We start from the raw sequence: 15,353 nt of genomic DNA, 5'->3' as shown, positions 1-15,353 counted from the left end.
CCATGATTGCTCTGTGTGGTCGAACAAATTATGCCGTTTACAGTACTTAAGTATCATTACCTGCCTATTTTAAAAAGCGGTCAATTTTGGGAGGTTACTAGTAATATGTCCATACAATAGCTGAGATGCCCAGTTTTACAGTTCTTCTGATCTCTAAGCTTGTTCTGCTTTTGAAAACCAGCAAGGGGCAACAAGTTTTCAGTTGCACATAACCAAATAAAATCACTTTTACCCAAGAGTAGTAATTTTGTGGAAATTTTAAAAATAATCTATTTTTTTTTTTCTTAATTTTTGCAGGGTCAGGGGAGGGTTATGGAAAAATAATACAGCGTTTCCCACAGAAAGACTGGGATGATACCCCCTTCCCTCAGGGAATAGAGATGGTAAGTAATTGAAGAACAATATGATTGGAACCTTCGCAAATTGCTTGAATTGAAGGCGAGCGCGCTGTGCCGTTTCGATATGACACATGCTTTTTCAAAGAGGGACTGCATTTACAAAACATTAGCCAATAAGCAACTATAGAAGTGACATATAATAAAAGTGACATATAATAAAATGCATGCTGGAAAGTTTAACTGATTCATTTGTGTTTTCTGCTTAAATATCACCTTCCTTAAAATAACAAAATGCCTTATTGTAAAGGAATGCCTATATTTGTGGTAAGAACTACAATGAGTTAAAATGATTTCCATTACATGAGAGTAGATGTTAAAACTTCATGCTGATTTGAACTCGGCTCTCGCCAAGATAAGCACCAACTAAGACGTAGCTTTACAGTAAACTAATGTGATCCATATGTGTCTCCATCCATTTACGTTTCCTTCCATATGATGATGTAGATATCCTTCTGTCTGGTGTTAATGGCTGAAGTGTAATGCTGGCTCCAGGGATCAGCTTATTTTGCCTGCTTGGCGCATCAGCACACACAACGGCTGCGATGCTGGCTCCGGGGATCAACCAAAGTGCGGCCTCCCCAGCGCATCAGCAAAAAAAATGTATAACAGTCTACAAAAAAACGAACAAATGTAACAATATATTATAACATGACATGCTTCAAAACTGGATGTTAACATGCAGTAATTATCATTTCATGCACGTCTATTTAATTATTTGGCTATTTAATGCTCTCTTATAAATTTAAACAATTGAAGATGACATACTTTTAGGAATGCAAAACCACAGCACTAAGGAGAGCCATCTGTTTTGTGATGCTAATTTGATTGTGCATATTTTGCACGTCCCGTAACAGTTTCAGATTTGGTTTACAGAAATAAAACCGTTTTTGCTTTTGTTTATTGCCGATATTTCTATTTCAAAACATTTTCCAGAGATGCCAGTGATGAATACAGGGGTGCCTGAAGGAGTTTGGGCCTGGTTAATGAGCTACCATTCATATTATAGACTGTAATTAAAACAAACCATAATTATATAGCATTACACAATTACCATAATTGTTAAAACCTGCAAAGGCTACCCTTATAAAGGTTGACCATAGTAAAAGCATTGCAAAGTGTAATAAAGCATAGTAAATGCATGGTTAATCAAAGGTAAGCATTGTAAAGATTAGCAAGGTATGGTAAAGCATATTAATAAACATGGCAATCCAGGGTAAACTATGGTAAATGCACTGTGGTATACAAAAAATGGTAAAAAATGAATTAGAAAAAAAAATTGCAACTGGCATCACATTCTTGATGTTTCTGTGAGCCTTTCCGGTTGGGCTCAGCACAAACATTGAATAGTTTTATGTTTTGTGTCCAACATTAAGTGAACATTTGCATGTAATTTGTATAATAGAAAACATTTCCCTGACCACATTATTGAAAAGAGCTGTCTCTCCCTGAGCCCTGTGGTTTTCATGGTACATTTCTCATTCCGGAGGGTGTTAAGGACGACTTTGCATTCTGCTCTGCCCTGTTACAGTGTGTTAATAGTGTATATGTAGCTGCCATGTAGAGTGGTTTAGTCTGCAGGAATATCAGAAACGGGGAGCTACAGTAAAATGCCATGTAAGAGAGCTGCACACTGGCAGAAGTAGAGCAGCTGTTCAAAAGCGTGAGGCTCTGTTCCATTTATAAACTGTGAATTTAAATATTGCCGCAGTTCAGATCATTATAAAAGGGCTCTACTGTATGTACACCAAGGTTATACAAAATAATTGCCTTCATTCATTTTTAAAACTTGGCTGTTACCACGCAATTGGCCCAAAGAAAAGTGTTTTCAAAGTCTAAAATTAAGTGATATTCCTGAAACTGTGCTTGGTTTAAACATAACTTGTACAGTACTGTAGGTACTACAGTATGATGTTTTTTGTTAGAGATAAACTTTTAAAAACAAATACTGCATAATAGTATCAAATGGTTTTTTTTTTGTTTTTTTTTTGTTTTTTTTTTTAACGCATTCATTAGTATACTGTACTAAAATATATGGTGCAGTATTTTATTTTAAGAATGGATTATGGAAAGATTTATGGTACTGAAAGTATTTAAGATAAGCATTTTGATAATTGCTTCCTTTTAGAATTGATCTCTGTTCTTTCAACTGCTCACATTTGAAAAGCAGGGATCCGTGTTTCCAGTGTGTGTCAATTCTGTTACTTGCATTGGTTGTCAATGGGACATGTTACTGTATATGGATTGACCCAGTCATGGCCAAGTTTGCTTTTCCTTTTGAGGAGGCTGTTTACTCACCGTTCTTACAATACTCCTTCCTTCAGTGTAAGAAGGGTCAGACCACAATCATATTTTAGTCAAAATCATAATCGACTTAACTGTTCACCAAAAAATAACTTTTGTATGAGCTTGTATTTGGAACTGTAGTTGAATGGATACAGTATTATTCTTATTTTGTTCCACTTTAAAAGCATGCCAGTAATGGAATCAGAACGGACATTCCTTATTGTCATTTGATAGAAAAATACATTTTTTCGAGAAGTTTTTAGTTTGGATCAAAAAATGTTACTTCTGATCAACAACAAAAAAAAAAGCGTGTGTTGGATACTGGTATTTCCTGTGTCAACAAATACTTCATTTTGTTTATCTGACAGTTTGTTTAAACCCATTCATCTTTTAATTGAGGAACTCAAAACCCCCTTGCTTGAACGATTTGTCATGTTCCAGATATATAAACTCTGAACCGTTATCGAGCTACTGACTCTGTTAAGTTAGTCCTGAGGAAAGGTCTTCAGATAGCAGTCTCGGGAAGTCATTAAGGTGCCCTGTGACACATGACCAGGCCAGTAACAGTATTTCTTTCTGGTAAATTTGTTGTTAATCAGGATCCCCTGCAATCTTTGTAGAATAAAAATATATTGATCACAGAAGGTTTTATGTAAAACAGTAAATGTCCTTATATCCAATATCGTTCATCTGGCTAAAATATAAATGAACTCAAGGGGGGCGAAGGCACCCCATTGCTTTTAGAACATATTTCCAATTATTCCTGTAATAACATTGAAAAAAGCATTTTCTCCCAGTGACATTATGACTTACTGTTATATTTAGGTATTTATTCAGCTGAGTGAGTCCAGTATCTTATGAGTAATCACTTAAAGTATTGTTTTTAGGTGTTGTAGTCAGTTACCCTGTTGACCCCTGTTTTATATGAATAACAAGTCAAATGCTATCTTCGTTGATTTGTTTGACATTTCACAGACACATGCCTGCTGCGTTTGGGCAGGAAGCCGAATAAAAACTCAAACGAAACTGTAAACTATTTTTCTTATTAACAGATTTTTTTTGTCTGTATTCTTTTTGTAAAAAATAAAAAAAAATACGTATACAGTACATGCAGGGAGTGGAGATAAATCCATCTGAAGAACCACTCCAGTACTAGTGATTCCAGCCAATACAAGAGGCACACTTAACTGTAAAGGGAAAGGCACATTTTCCGTGAGCAATAAAGCACTTTAAACATATACAACTTGCAAGAAACTTTATTTGTAACGACAGGACACAAATCAGTCTTTTGCATGAGTACCGTAATCACTATGGCCAAAAGTTTAGCAATTTTGTTTATCAGTTTCTGTCAGTTTCATGTTGCGTACATGGAAAACTACAATTCAATATGTTAACATTATTCAGCAGGTTTGATTCAACATTATGATGCAAAAATAGTTAATTAGATAATGTTATTATTATGTTTATTTATTTATTTATTTATTTATTTATTTATTTATTTATTTATTTTATTTATTTATTTTAGCAGACGCCCTTACCCAGGGCGACTTACAGTTGTATACAAAAAATACATATCAAGAATTACAGTACAATTAAGAGCAAGATACAAAATTATTATTATTATTATTATTATTATTATTATTATTTATTTCTTAGCAGACGCCCTTATCCAGGGCGACTTACAGTCGTAAACAAAAATACAATGACTTCAGTCCTAATAAGAGCAAATACAAAACACAGTATGATTTGATATAGGGGCAGTTCAAGAGCAGATAACAGTGTTGATAGTTACATCAGGGTTAGATACGAGTGCACTTGAAATACAAAATACTACAGATTGGATTAAGTTCAGGATTAAATACAGTAAAATAGGGAGCAGATAAGTGCAAGTTAAAGTGCATTAAAGGCAGAGTGCTATATTGTCCAGAAGGGGAGAGTTGAGTTTTACAGGTGTTGGCTGAAGAGGTGTGTCTTGAGGAGGTGCCGGAAGGTGATCAGGGACTGGGCAGTCCTGACATCCATAGGAAGGTCGTTCCACCACTGCGGGGCGAGGGTGGAGAAGGAGCAGGCTCTGGAGGCAGGGGAGGGTAGAAGAGGTACAGCCGGTCTTCTAGTGCAGGCAGAGCGGAGAGGTCGGGTGGGGGTGTAGGAAGAGATGAGGGTCTGGAGGTAGCTGGGTGCAGTCTGATCAAGGCATTGGTAGGTGATACCTTTGGCCATGGCTGTAGAATGTATTGAAGAAAGGAGTTGGGATACTCATCAGAATAACAGAGGTTAAGTACACTGCACAGTAATAACAATGTAGTTACCTTAATCATGTCATCCTCTGAAAATGTGTGTCAGTTTAGACACACATTAGTTACATGGCTTTATACATTATTTGTCATTTTACTACTCAAGTTAACCAACCAAGCTAGTATTAAAAGGTGGCCTTTTGTTTATATAAAAGTCAAACAAGAAAACAGTAACAAAAAAATAAAATAAATTGTTTCAAACTGTCAAATGCAGCGGTCTGTCTGCTTGCTGGTAAATGCATGAATAATTGGGATTCCAGCTTTGTAGTTTTAATGAAGATGTACTGTAGTATTTAACATACCGATGTAACAAATGGTATTTTGGTTTTTCTTTTTTTCCGTTGGGCAAATGGTTATTTACAGATTTCCGTGGTATAAACATATTTGACAAGTATTTGGACAATTGATTACAGAGTACAAAATCAGCCATAGCATTTACAAGAAAATAAACTGTTTATGTTTTTTGTTAATGCTTTTTTTGTACACTTAAGCTTTTTTGAACACTTGCTAACACCATTTAATTGTGGATTTTTTCTGTAATTCTAACCCACAGTGGTTATGTCTATTAAATAACGTGGAGTTGTAACCGTATGACCATCGCCATATCTATGAAGGGTTAAAAGAACTGAACCGAATAGAGCCGAACTGGCCTGGGTATCATCTGGTATGCTTGAGAATTATTATGTTGGCCATCATTTTTATTTTTATTTTTCTTTTACTGCCAAACCTGCACTTAATATTGTAGTGGATGCTTCTCCTTTTGTGCAAAGGGGGTGTGATCAATCACGACCAGGTGGCCACCGGCTTTGATTTTTAACATTTTCCGAAGTTTGTGTGCTGTATGCATGTGCCTTTTGCGTGTGCGAACATTGAAGCACATTCCGTCTAATTTGTTGTGGATTTGCTTTGTAAAATGTGAGTGATTTGGGTACTGGCATCGTAATCCAGTGCACTGAAATCTTGAGAGCCTGGAATCCATGTAGTAAGTAGAAAAATGCAAGTACAAGTGTAGAAGATAATTGGTCTAATATAAACTAGACATCATGAATAAGAGCAGTTCATTTCTAGTTCTCTTCAGTACTTCCATTGTGGGATGATTAGGGTTACATTGACTTGGCATGTAGAGTTTGCTGTGTGTCGTTTCAACGCTCCTTGATTTTACAAAGTCGGAATGTTTTATTATACGTAAGAAAATATTTTATCAGACCACTTTACCGTTGGTTCCATATTAGTATTATTGCATTTTTTTAGATAAAGCCAAGCTGTTTTGTTGTTGATGTTTCATAGCTGAATATTTTAAATAAATCAAGTTTACACTGCATGCCTTTGAACTAAAACTGTAATAGGCCCTTTTTTGTTTTTTTTAAACTCAATAAAAAATAACCATTTCCATGTTGGGACTTGATATTATTCCTAGAATCCTCCGTTCTCTGGTGTAGAATATAAAGGCAACATTCTGTCAAGATGTTAATTTTATAAGAAATTATGTACATAAATAGGTCAAGCTGCTTTCTGCTCTTTTTGTAAACACCAAGCTAACTGAAAACTTGATTAGCTTTCTTCTCTAAGCTTGCAGTAGCCCAGCAAGAATGATTACTTTTATATACATGTAATTGGTTGGCATGTAAATGCACATTCCAGTAAACTAGTGGAAGTTATAGACTACCCATGCTCTCATCAAGTAGTTTGTGTATCGTCTTTTAATATCTTATTTTGGAATATATATATATGTAAAGTGCTACACCATCGCAAAGTAAAAAATGATTTCTATCTTTTTTAAAAAAATAATCCTATTCTGGCGAAAGTTCTCAGACCCCAGAAGACCTTTGACGGAGGGCTGCACTAAACTCTGATCCTTGAGCTCAATTCATGGCAGTACTGTAGATGTATGTGAATACACCACCTAGTTTAAACATCGGCAGTGGAGAGTGCTTGTGCTCTGTGCACTCAGTGGTGTGCCACAGTGACCACTACTGGGACTCCTGCTATTTCCTGTCTTACTAATTGACCTAGCTTAGAGGATAATCAGCAAGCTTGTAAAACTCGGACAGCCAAAGGTATAAAGAACTGGGCTGAACTGTGGTAAGTTACATTGAATGTGAACTACAAGTGTTGCATGCCACTCACAAAAATGTGGGTATTAAATACCAAATGGTACTGTGCATAATATTAGAACAGGCCGGCCACAGAAAGACTTTGTTCTTGTAATGGGCTTGTCGCTGTCAAGAACTAACTGGACAAAGTTCTGTGATCGATCATCTAGTAGGGACAGGACGAGCATTGATGGACCACATGGCCTTGTTCATATGGCCTTCAGTATACAGTAATGACCTATAGGTTTTCATCCTGGTCATAATTTTTCTGCTTTTCTGGTACAGTATATGATAATACTGTTGCATGCCTGTTTTATACTGTGTATCTCTCCATTAGTCTACTGTATGCTCCATTCGGAGTTCAAATCAGGCTGTGCAAGAAAACTACTTTACCTCTTGTTACTCAAGCACCAGTATATACATCTTGTGTCAGGAACTGCTTTATAATAATGCAAAAGGAAAAAGATTAACCCTAAAGCTAAAATCTTAAGATAGAAAGGTCTGTTTGGAAAATATTTCCCTAGGGCCCAGGTTTATTCCTGTCTTGAGAATATCAAGGGAATGGAAACAATGTGTTTAAATAATTTCAATATGTTGTGACGGCTATTATTTGTATAAATATGTTTTGTGTTTGTTTTGGAATCCGCTGCTTCCCAATACCACAGCTTTTTTGTTATTTGAATTTTTTATCTCCGTGTTAAAACACATGGAAAATAAACATGTACTATATCAATTCAAATTGAAAGTAAGGAATTTCTTTGATGTTCATTAGTCTATCTCCGAACATGCTCATTTAATTTAAGAGTGGTTTGCCGCGATCTCACAGCTCAAGACCTTTGTTTTGCTTGATTTAACTGTACATATTGAACAAAACATTTAAAAAATGTGGGCAGATGAGACTTTAAACAATACTTTTGAATTTGTATTACAATATATATATGTATTTGTTTTCACTTTTAAAATGGCACATTTTGTATTGTCCTGCCTTTCGTTGCTGTTGAAGCTGCCCTCCTAGGTCAATAAGTGCTGTACAACATCTGTAACAGTGCTGTATCTAATACTGAACCAGGGAACATTTTTTACATAAATGATACAGTATGTTTAATCGAATAATTACATAGAACCAGACAATTATCAGCTGAAGATGTTTCCCCTCCAACTGTTGCTGCTTTACCTGTACCTGAATAACACATTATCACATATAATTACACATTGTAGCAGTTATGAAGGGAACCATGCTGGATCAGAATATACTGTACTGTATCTTATATGTATTTACTTTGCAGAGTTTCCATTAGCTTTTACAAGTGAGTCTACTGTACTTGACGCCAGTGTAAAACAGGGATTAACAAAACCAATACTGTTACATTAAGGGTTGGTTCCTTGTATGGAACACAAAAAGGTCAAGACAATTATTGTCTTCATTTGAATGACATATCATGTGATAATTGGTTTTCACTGTTTACCAGCACAGTTCAAGAGTTTCCAGTCAAACTTATTTGTAGAAAATAAGCGGTCTTGCGGCGCTGCATAAAGAACTTCGTTCTTGACGTCATTTCAGTACGCAAGAGGTACAGTAAATTCTGCACAATAAAGACGCTCTTTTCAGCTTGTTAAAAGTAATCTTTTGTATTATGTTTTACTGCATGGTTTAATAGTGTGCAAACTAACATTTGTGAGCATACTGTAGTTAGGGTAACATTTGACTAACATGTTGAAACGGGTAGCAATAGATTTGGGGTACTCCCTTTTTTTCTTTTACAAATTCATTAGTCATCCAAAACAGAAGCGCTGCTGTGTCGGGTGTGAAAGCAGCATTAGTCCTCAATGTAAAACTGTGTTCTGCACAAACAATAGCCATTTAGTACCTGCCACTGGTAATGAACATCCCTGGCAATGGGAATATAGTGAGAAACACACAGGCATGCTTATAACGTTTTGCATCTAGAGAACTGCATATACATTTTGATTACACATAGTAACATGGTTTGTTTTTTACCACTAGTTATTAGAATATGAGAATTCTGGTGGTGGGGTTTGGGTGGGGGTCATACTTTTTGACATGTACAGTACATATGGTGGATGATGTAATTTACTTTTGTATGGTCTAATTTGTAATTACAGCTTTGATAGTGAATGCATGTACTGTATACAGTATGGGCTATCATGAAGTTGTTAACTGGCCATCTCTGTTTCGTTCATTTTTAAAAATAGCGAGAATTGTTCATTAAATTACTTAGGTGGGAATTACATATTTAAGCATCATACATTTTGGCGGAAAAAAAAGCTTGAATTTTCTTAATTAAAAAAAAAAAATGTTTTTCATCAAGAGCAGAAAAAAACATGTAAACAGATTCAAACAATTGAATCTGTTAAAAAAAAAAAAATAAAAAGCACCTCCTACACACACAAACACATGTTTAGTTTAGATTGAACATTTGTAATGGTGATACTTGGTTCTGGTAAACATATATTTTTAAGCTATTGTCTGCATGATTTATTTATTTTGGAGTTATGATATATTATAGTGTGAGAAAACAAGTTTATGTAAGATAGATATCTGTTGACTGATTTATTGCAACTCCAAAGTTTTAATGGTATTGTAAAACATCTAATGTTTTGTCAGGTGTTTTTCCTTTTAAAGGTCAATAAAAAAATGCAATGTACAAAATAGTGATAGCAGCTGCATGGACATTTAAAAACATGCTATTGTAATAATTGCCCTACATTCTTTTCAATTCACAATAGATTTCTGATTAATTACATCATATCATTTGCAACAAATGGGCATTTAGAATAAGCTGAATTTTTCATGTTCTTGGGAGTGGGGCTGTCTTTGAATTATTATTATTTTTTATTTACATGTTATTCCTCCTGTTGTGCGTCTTTGGGTTGCTTGCAGGAAGTACATCCTGGATTTAATGCATAGAATCAAATCAACATTCTGTAAGGTACAATAAGAATGAAATAATCATCACATCAAAAATCTTCTTTTTTTATGGGAAAGAGTATGCATTTTCAGTAAAGATTGAGTCACTTGAAATTGAGGGGGGCCCGTGCTGGATTGATGCCGCCAATAGAATGGTTTAGATTCTGATTTTTTTCATAAAGGATACACACCCAATTTAATTCAAGGTGGTACAGTAAGGCTATGCAGGGTTAGGATTCAACCTTGTTTTTTAATATTATTGTTTTAACCTTTTTAATGTTTTTCATTTCTGTAAGATCTTCCTTGTTCTCAGTATTGTCATTGTAAAGTTGGTAAGATTTTAAAAAGAAAGTTTGTTTTTAGGCCTGCTTTTATTTTAAAAGTGTGACTTCATTTTTCATAGTGGCTTTAAGTAATAGGATATTCAGTCAGGCATTTGAATCCAGGTGAGAAACCTGAAAACCTGAGCGTTGAGTTAATAACATAAAATGTTTGTCTTAAAAATAAATAAATAAATAAATTCTTTGTTTTAGCAGCCTCTTTTTTGGCTCCCTTTTTTGCGCTGCAGCTTATCAAATTGTAATAAAACATGGTTACAACATTCTTTGCCACAAGCGTTAAAAATGTAGTTGGAAACGGATCACCTTGTCTTTAGGATACTCATGTTTCCTACAGATTGCTTTAGCACAGCAGGCAATGACGGTTAATGTTTACAGTAAATTGCACTGAGAGTGCATCTTGAAAAATATGTTTATTAGTGTGATGAATAGAGCCAGCTGGTTATTGGATAATAACATTTGACCTGTCCATTAGGAATCCTCAGATAAAACATGCTACTGAATACAGTTCAGTATTTTAATGAAATAAACCTGGTTTACAACACATTTGCGGTAAAGTTGATACTGTGTATTAATCTCTACAAACTTCTACACAAAGTACAGATTCTGGCTTTTTGGGACTTTCATTAGTCTCTTTTTCAGGTGGAAGGAGATATTTAAGATGGTTCTATTTGTGGTTTTTTTTTTCTGTGGCAAGGAAAGATATCAAATCTGTGCACCTGTAATCAATAATGCACTTGGCTTGGTAACAGCTATGTGATTCAACTCCACATTCGCTTGTAAATCACGCTTAGGGTAATGTTGACAGAAGTTGGAATTACTAACTTCTTGCAAATATATTTTTAAATACAATGCTTTGGGGTCCAATTTTGTTATAATAAAAAAATTTGACCTGGTTTGACCAGTGGATAGTTAAGTATTGAGTCATTCGTCTTGTACGGCACCATGACTTTTTGAACCTTTTTTGTTATAGCTGAAGTCCCTGTTGTAATCTGGAATGCAAGCTTCCGGGAAGGATGCCACTGTTACTCAAAAAATATGTAAATAGGTACAGAGCGGTGTGTCAGTGAACAATGAGAGCTGCGTTATGGCTTTCTAGGGTTACCCAGAAATGATGAGGCATGCCATTGTCAACCGGAGCCTGGAAGAGGTGAAGGAAAGGTGATCGCTGATAGAGAGGATTGTTTGTTTATTTTGGTTGTGCACTGGCTGTCTTTGTTGAGGTAGCTGTTGAATCCGTGTATCGCCTGGCTGAAACTGACATGCGGTTCAGCACGTTGCTGTCATGTTGTTAAAATATTTAATCTGCCAAGATGTCTTGGCTCTCAAAGGAATCAAGCCATATGTTAGTCACGAAAGTTTTTCTATGAGTAATCAACACGTTGTCTGCCAAACCGAAAAAAAAGAATGCTGGTTTAATTCAAGATTATATATGATAGTGTGATTATTGAAATGTTTAAGTAACTCTGTGTGTGTATTCATTAAAGGGTAGGACAAATAATTATAATTACTTGCCATAACACTTCCAATATGGGGGGCCAACTTGGGCCAGTCAGGAATATATAACAGTTCCCATTTGGATCCTTCTAGAGAATTGAGGCTTTTCCAGAAGGGAGCGTTATCACTTTTCAGACTGCTTTGTGTGAATAAGTGTATTGTGTAGTCTTGAATATGAAAGCACTTACATACAGTACAGTATTACCTGCCCTAGTTATCAAAGTATAGCAGGTGATCAATAATGCCTGTTTGTTTTTACCTGCAGTGGTTTATTTTATTTCGATTTTTTAGATGTTCAAATAGATTGGGATGTGAAAACTTGAGATACGCTGGCACGCTTCACCTTTGACCTGTGAAGAAATCAATCAGTTGCAGACTGACTTTGTCAGCCCTGTGATGAACACAGTTCAGGATTGCACTAGTATTGATAGCTGTCCCAATTAAAAGTTTGTAGTGACTTGTTTTCTGCAATATGCCTTTTTGTTTCTAACTGTTAACAATGAGTTATTCTATACTTTATAAAACCCGTAAAGAGTGCAGCAGTGATCACCGAGGTATATCCTTTTTCAAGCATTAATTGCTTTATGGTTTGTATGTAACCATGTCGGGTATTAACTTACTTAAAACAGGGCTACTGACGTTAATTGAAAGAAGTATGATAAATGTTAACTGTCTCACAAATGCACATATCTGTGCAAACTTTACAGGCGTTTGGCCCACTTTCTGAAAATGTTACAGGTCATAAAAGAAAAGTTTTTGTCATACTGTAGTTGTTATGCAAGAAAGTTTTGGGCAGTACTAGAACGACAAAGCTATTAAATCAGTATGCCAGACTAGATACATAATGTTCCAATTTTAACAAAAAACTTTTAACCAGAAAAATATATTTTTTCACAAAAATGAATTTTTCAAAACTATTTTAACACTATTGGCTGTTGATTTAGTGATCCAGTTCAGCTATGTTTGTGCGAGGTATTAATATGAATCTTGTGGACAGGGTTTTAATAATTCTGTGATTTTCATCTTTCCATTAAGTTAGCGTGATCGGCTCCTTGGTGATGATAGAAGCTGTTTATCAAGTGTGGAAAAACAAGCTGTCAAGATTTTAATCTTCTGGAACGTAATGTCTGTCAAAGAATGTTGAAAAGATTCACTCGGGAGCCGTATTTTCGTGTAAAGCTGAACATAATTGTGGGACGCTGCGACCTAAACTTCATGAACTTCAGGATTGCTTGATATTTTATTTCCCTGGGCTGCAAGAAGATTCGTGCAAGTTTTAATGACCCTGTGTAAACAGAACTTTGCAAAATATCTTAAACCGATTACAACACCATACCCATGTGCCCAGGCTGGACGGAGCAAAGTGGGCTAGGCTTCATGGAGAGATTCGGCAGGGGAAGAGTTGAATTGAACAAGGTGAATAATTGAGAAATTAAAGCCAAGGGAGAGGTGGACTGTAACATTTTTAGCATTATATTGCGTCGAAAGTGAAATAATTGAAAGGTTTTAAAAATCTGTAGTATAAGTTGCAGGTTGGATTGGATGTCAGAATTGTTTTGCTTTAAGTCCATAGCTCTCCCATTACTGTAGCATTGCCTCCCTTACTACTGCCTAATAGATTGCACTGCATTTTCATTTACTGTTTATTACTTGGGCAACCTGATTTAAATACCTTTTTAGCATATATCTAGTAATGAAGGTCACAACCAGATGTATTTTTAACTGTTTGCTTTTCTTTTTATGTGATTTTAAAAGCTACGATACAGAAGGACAAACGGCACTAAACGCTACTTAAAATGATTTGCAGATTTTGGACAGCCAAACGTACGTCTCGTTTACACACATCCATCTCCTCTAAATGTGTTTACACAAGGAAGATTTTTTTGTAAAAGTGGGGCAATAAACAGAGAAAAGCCTACCTGTTGTTCATTAGTTACTCTCTCTCTCTCTCTCTCTTGAAAAACAAACCTGTATGCATTTGTTCCAATATGTTGTTTTTCTCATATTTCAAGACACAAGGATGCATTGAACACCATCAGCAATTGAATTAGGAAATGAAAAAAACAACCCTAGCACAGGGAAAACACATTGTTATTTCCTTACTTTATTTCACAATTACGAATAGGAAATGGATTTATGGCGGCATTGTGCCAGACTTTGTAGACTCAAAACAACATGAAATATCACCAGACATAAACACCTTTCAAAGAATGCACTGGATGGACAATAACAAGTGGAAAATCTTTGTGTTATGGGTCGTGAAGTTAAATCAATCCTCTGCATCCTGCCTTGCTCTCATATACCTATTTTCAGATTTAGGCTTCTGAAGTCTACAACATTTTCTTACCATTGAACTTCATACTAAATGAGAAACTGATTTTTTTTTTCTCAGTAGATAATATATTAAACACCCCTCCTTTTGTTATTCTTAACTGCATTATCTTGTCTGATACACTGAAATTGGACCTTGGTTTGACCTGGGTTCAATAAATGCATTGTCCATTGCTTATGCATGTTTACAGTGTATTACTGTTGTTAAGCCAGGTTTTGTGGTCATTTTGAATATTTACATCATGGAGGTACAGTAAAAAGATTGTTGGTAAAGCTTTGCTTGAATTGCCATGGTGACAGATTAATGATGGTTCTTTTTAGGCTCTGAAATCTGCACTGATATTATACAATTGTATTTAGTTATGTTCCACTCTTTCAGTTCTTGACCTATAAGTGGTGATAGACAGACATCCTCCTACACTTGGCTTGTTTCAGGTAGCCACTTTGTAGTTCCAGCCAGGCGATTAGCAGACAGTTGACCTTTCATGCCAGGTAAGTCCCTCCTGACAGATCGGATGACAAATGTATTGCAGCTGTGTTACCCGAGTCTCAATAAGCGATTCCTTTCCCTCTAAACAGAGTTTTCAAAAAACTGAGCACTTTGTTACTGTCCTCTTCAATACACGTCGGCTAACTTTTTTTTTTTTTATTTTAAATCTCACTGCAGATATTCTAAAGATTGTATTTTTCATATTGCAGGAGGTTTTTTTTTTTCTTTTTTTTTTTTTTTTTTGGTCCTTCGTTTAACTTTGAATGGAAATTTTTGCATAATGTAGCACATCCAACCAGCCGTTCTAGCACAGTACATGGCTTTTGGGATAAGTTACACTGCTTTGATTGTGTTTGTTTTGACCTATTTACAAGCCTCATCAAAACTGTAATCTTTTTGTCTAGTTGACCAACTTTTCAAAGTAGTTCAAACTGATGTTGACTAGCTACAGGAGTCCTCAGTGCAGAGTCCTTACCATGACTGTGGTGTTTTGCACGTTATGTCCTGATGTCTGTATCCAAACGTCAGAACGTTTTGCAGGCTGCTTTAACCGTGTTTGTAAAGTTCTTTGAGGCATGTAGCCATTTTCAGCACCAGCGCTGTCCTCTTTAAATACTGAATGCCTGTGTCAGGTTGGAGAATGGGTATACTTACAGTACACTATACAGCTGTTTGCTTTCTGTTGCTTAAATTGATATGA

The 15,353-nt window shown here is 35.6% G+C and overlaps 1 protein-coding gene across 5 annotated transcripts in view; it reads left to right on the top strand.

Annotated features, from left to right (window-relative positions):
* The window catches only part of LOC117434735 (myotubularin-related protein 13-like), a 133,746-nt gene that overhangs the window by 25,434 nt on the left and 92,959 nt on the right, over positions 1-15,353 (top strand). For all 5 annotated transcript variants that reach the window (XM_059003310.1, XM_059003309.1, XM_059003312.1 and 2 more), the window contains exon 2: positions 298-383. In XM_059003310.1, coding sequence (XP_058859293.1) covers positions 298-383 — 86 coding nt within the window. The remainder of the gene's footprint in view (positions 1-297; positions 384-15,353) is intronic.

Source organism: Acipenser ruthenus, chromosome 28, assembly GCF_902713425.1.
Source record: "Acipenser ruthenus chromosome 28, fAciRut3.2 maternal haplotype, whole genome shotgun sequence".
NCBI lineage: Eukaryota > Metazoa > Chordata > Actinopteri > Acipenseriformes > Acipenseridae > Acipenser > Acipenser ruthenus.
Note: the sequence above shows the minus strand (reverse complement) of the source record. Positions and strands in the feature narration are given on the sequence as shown.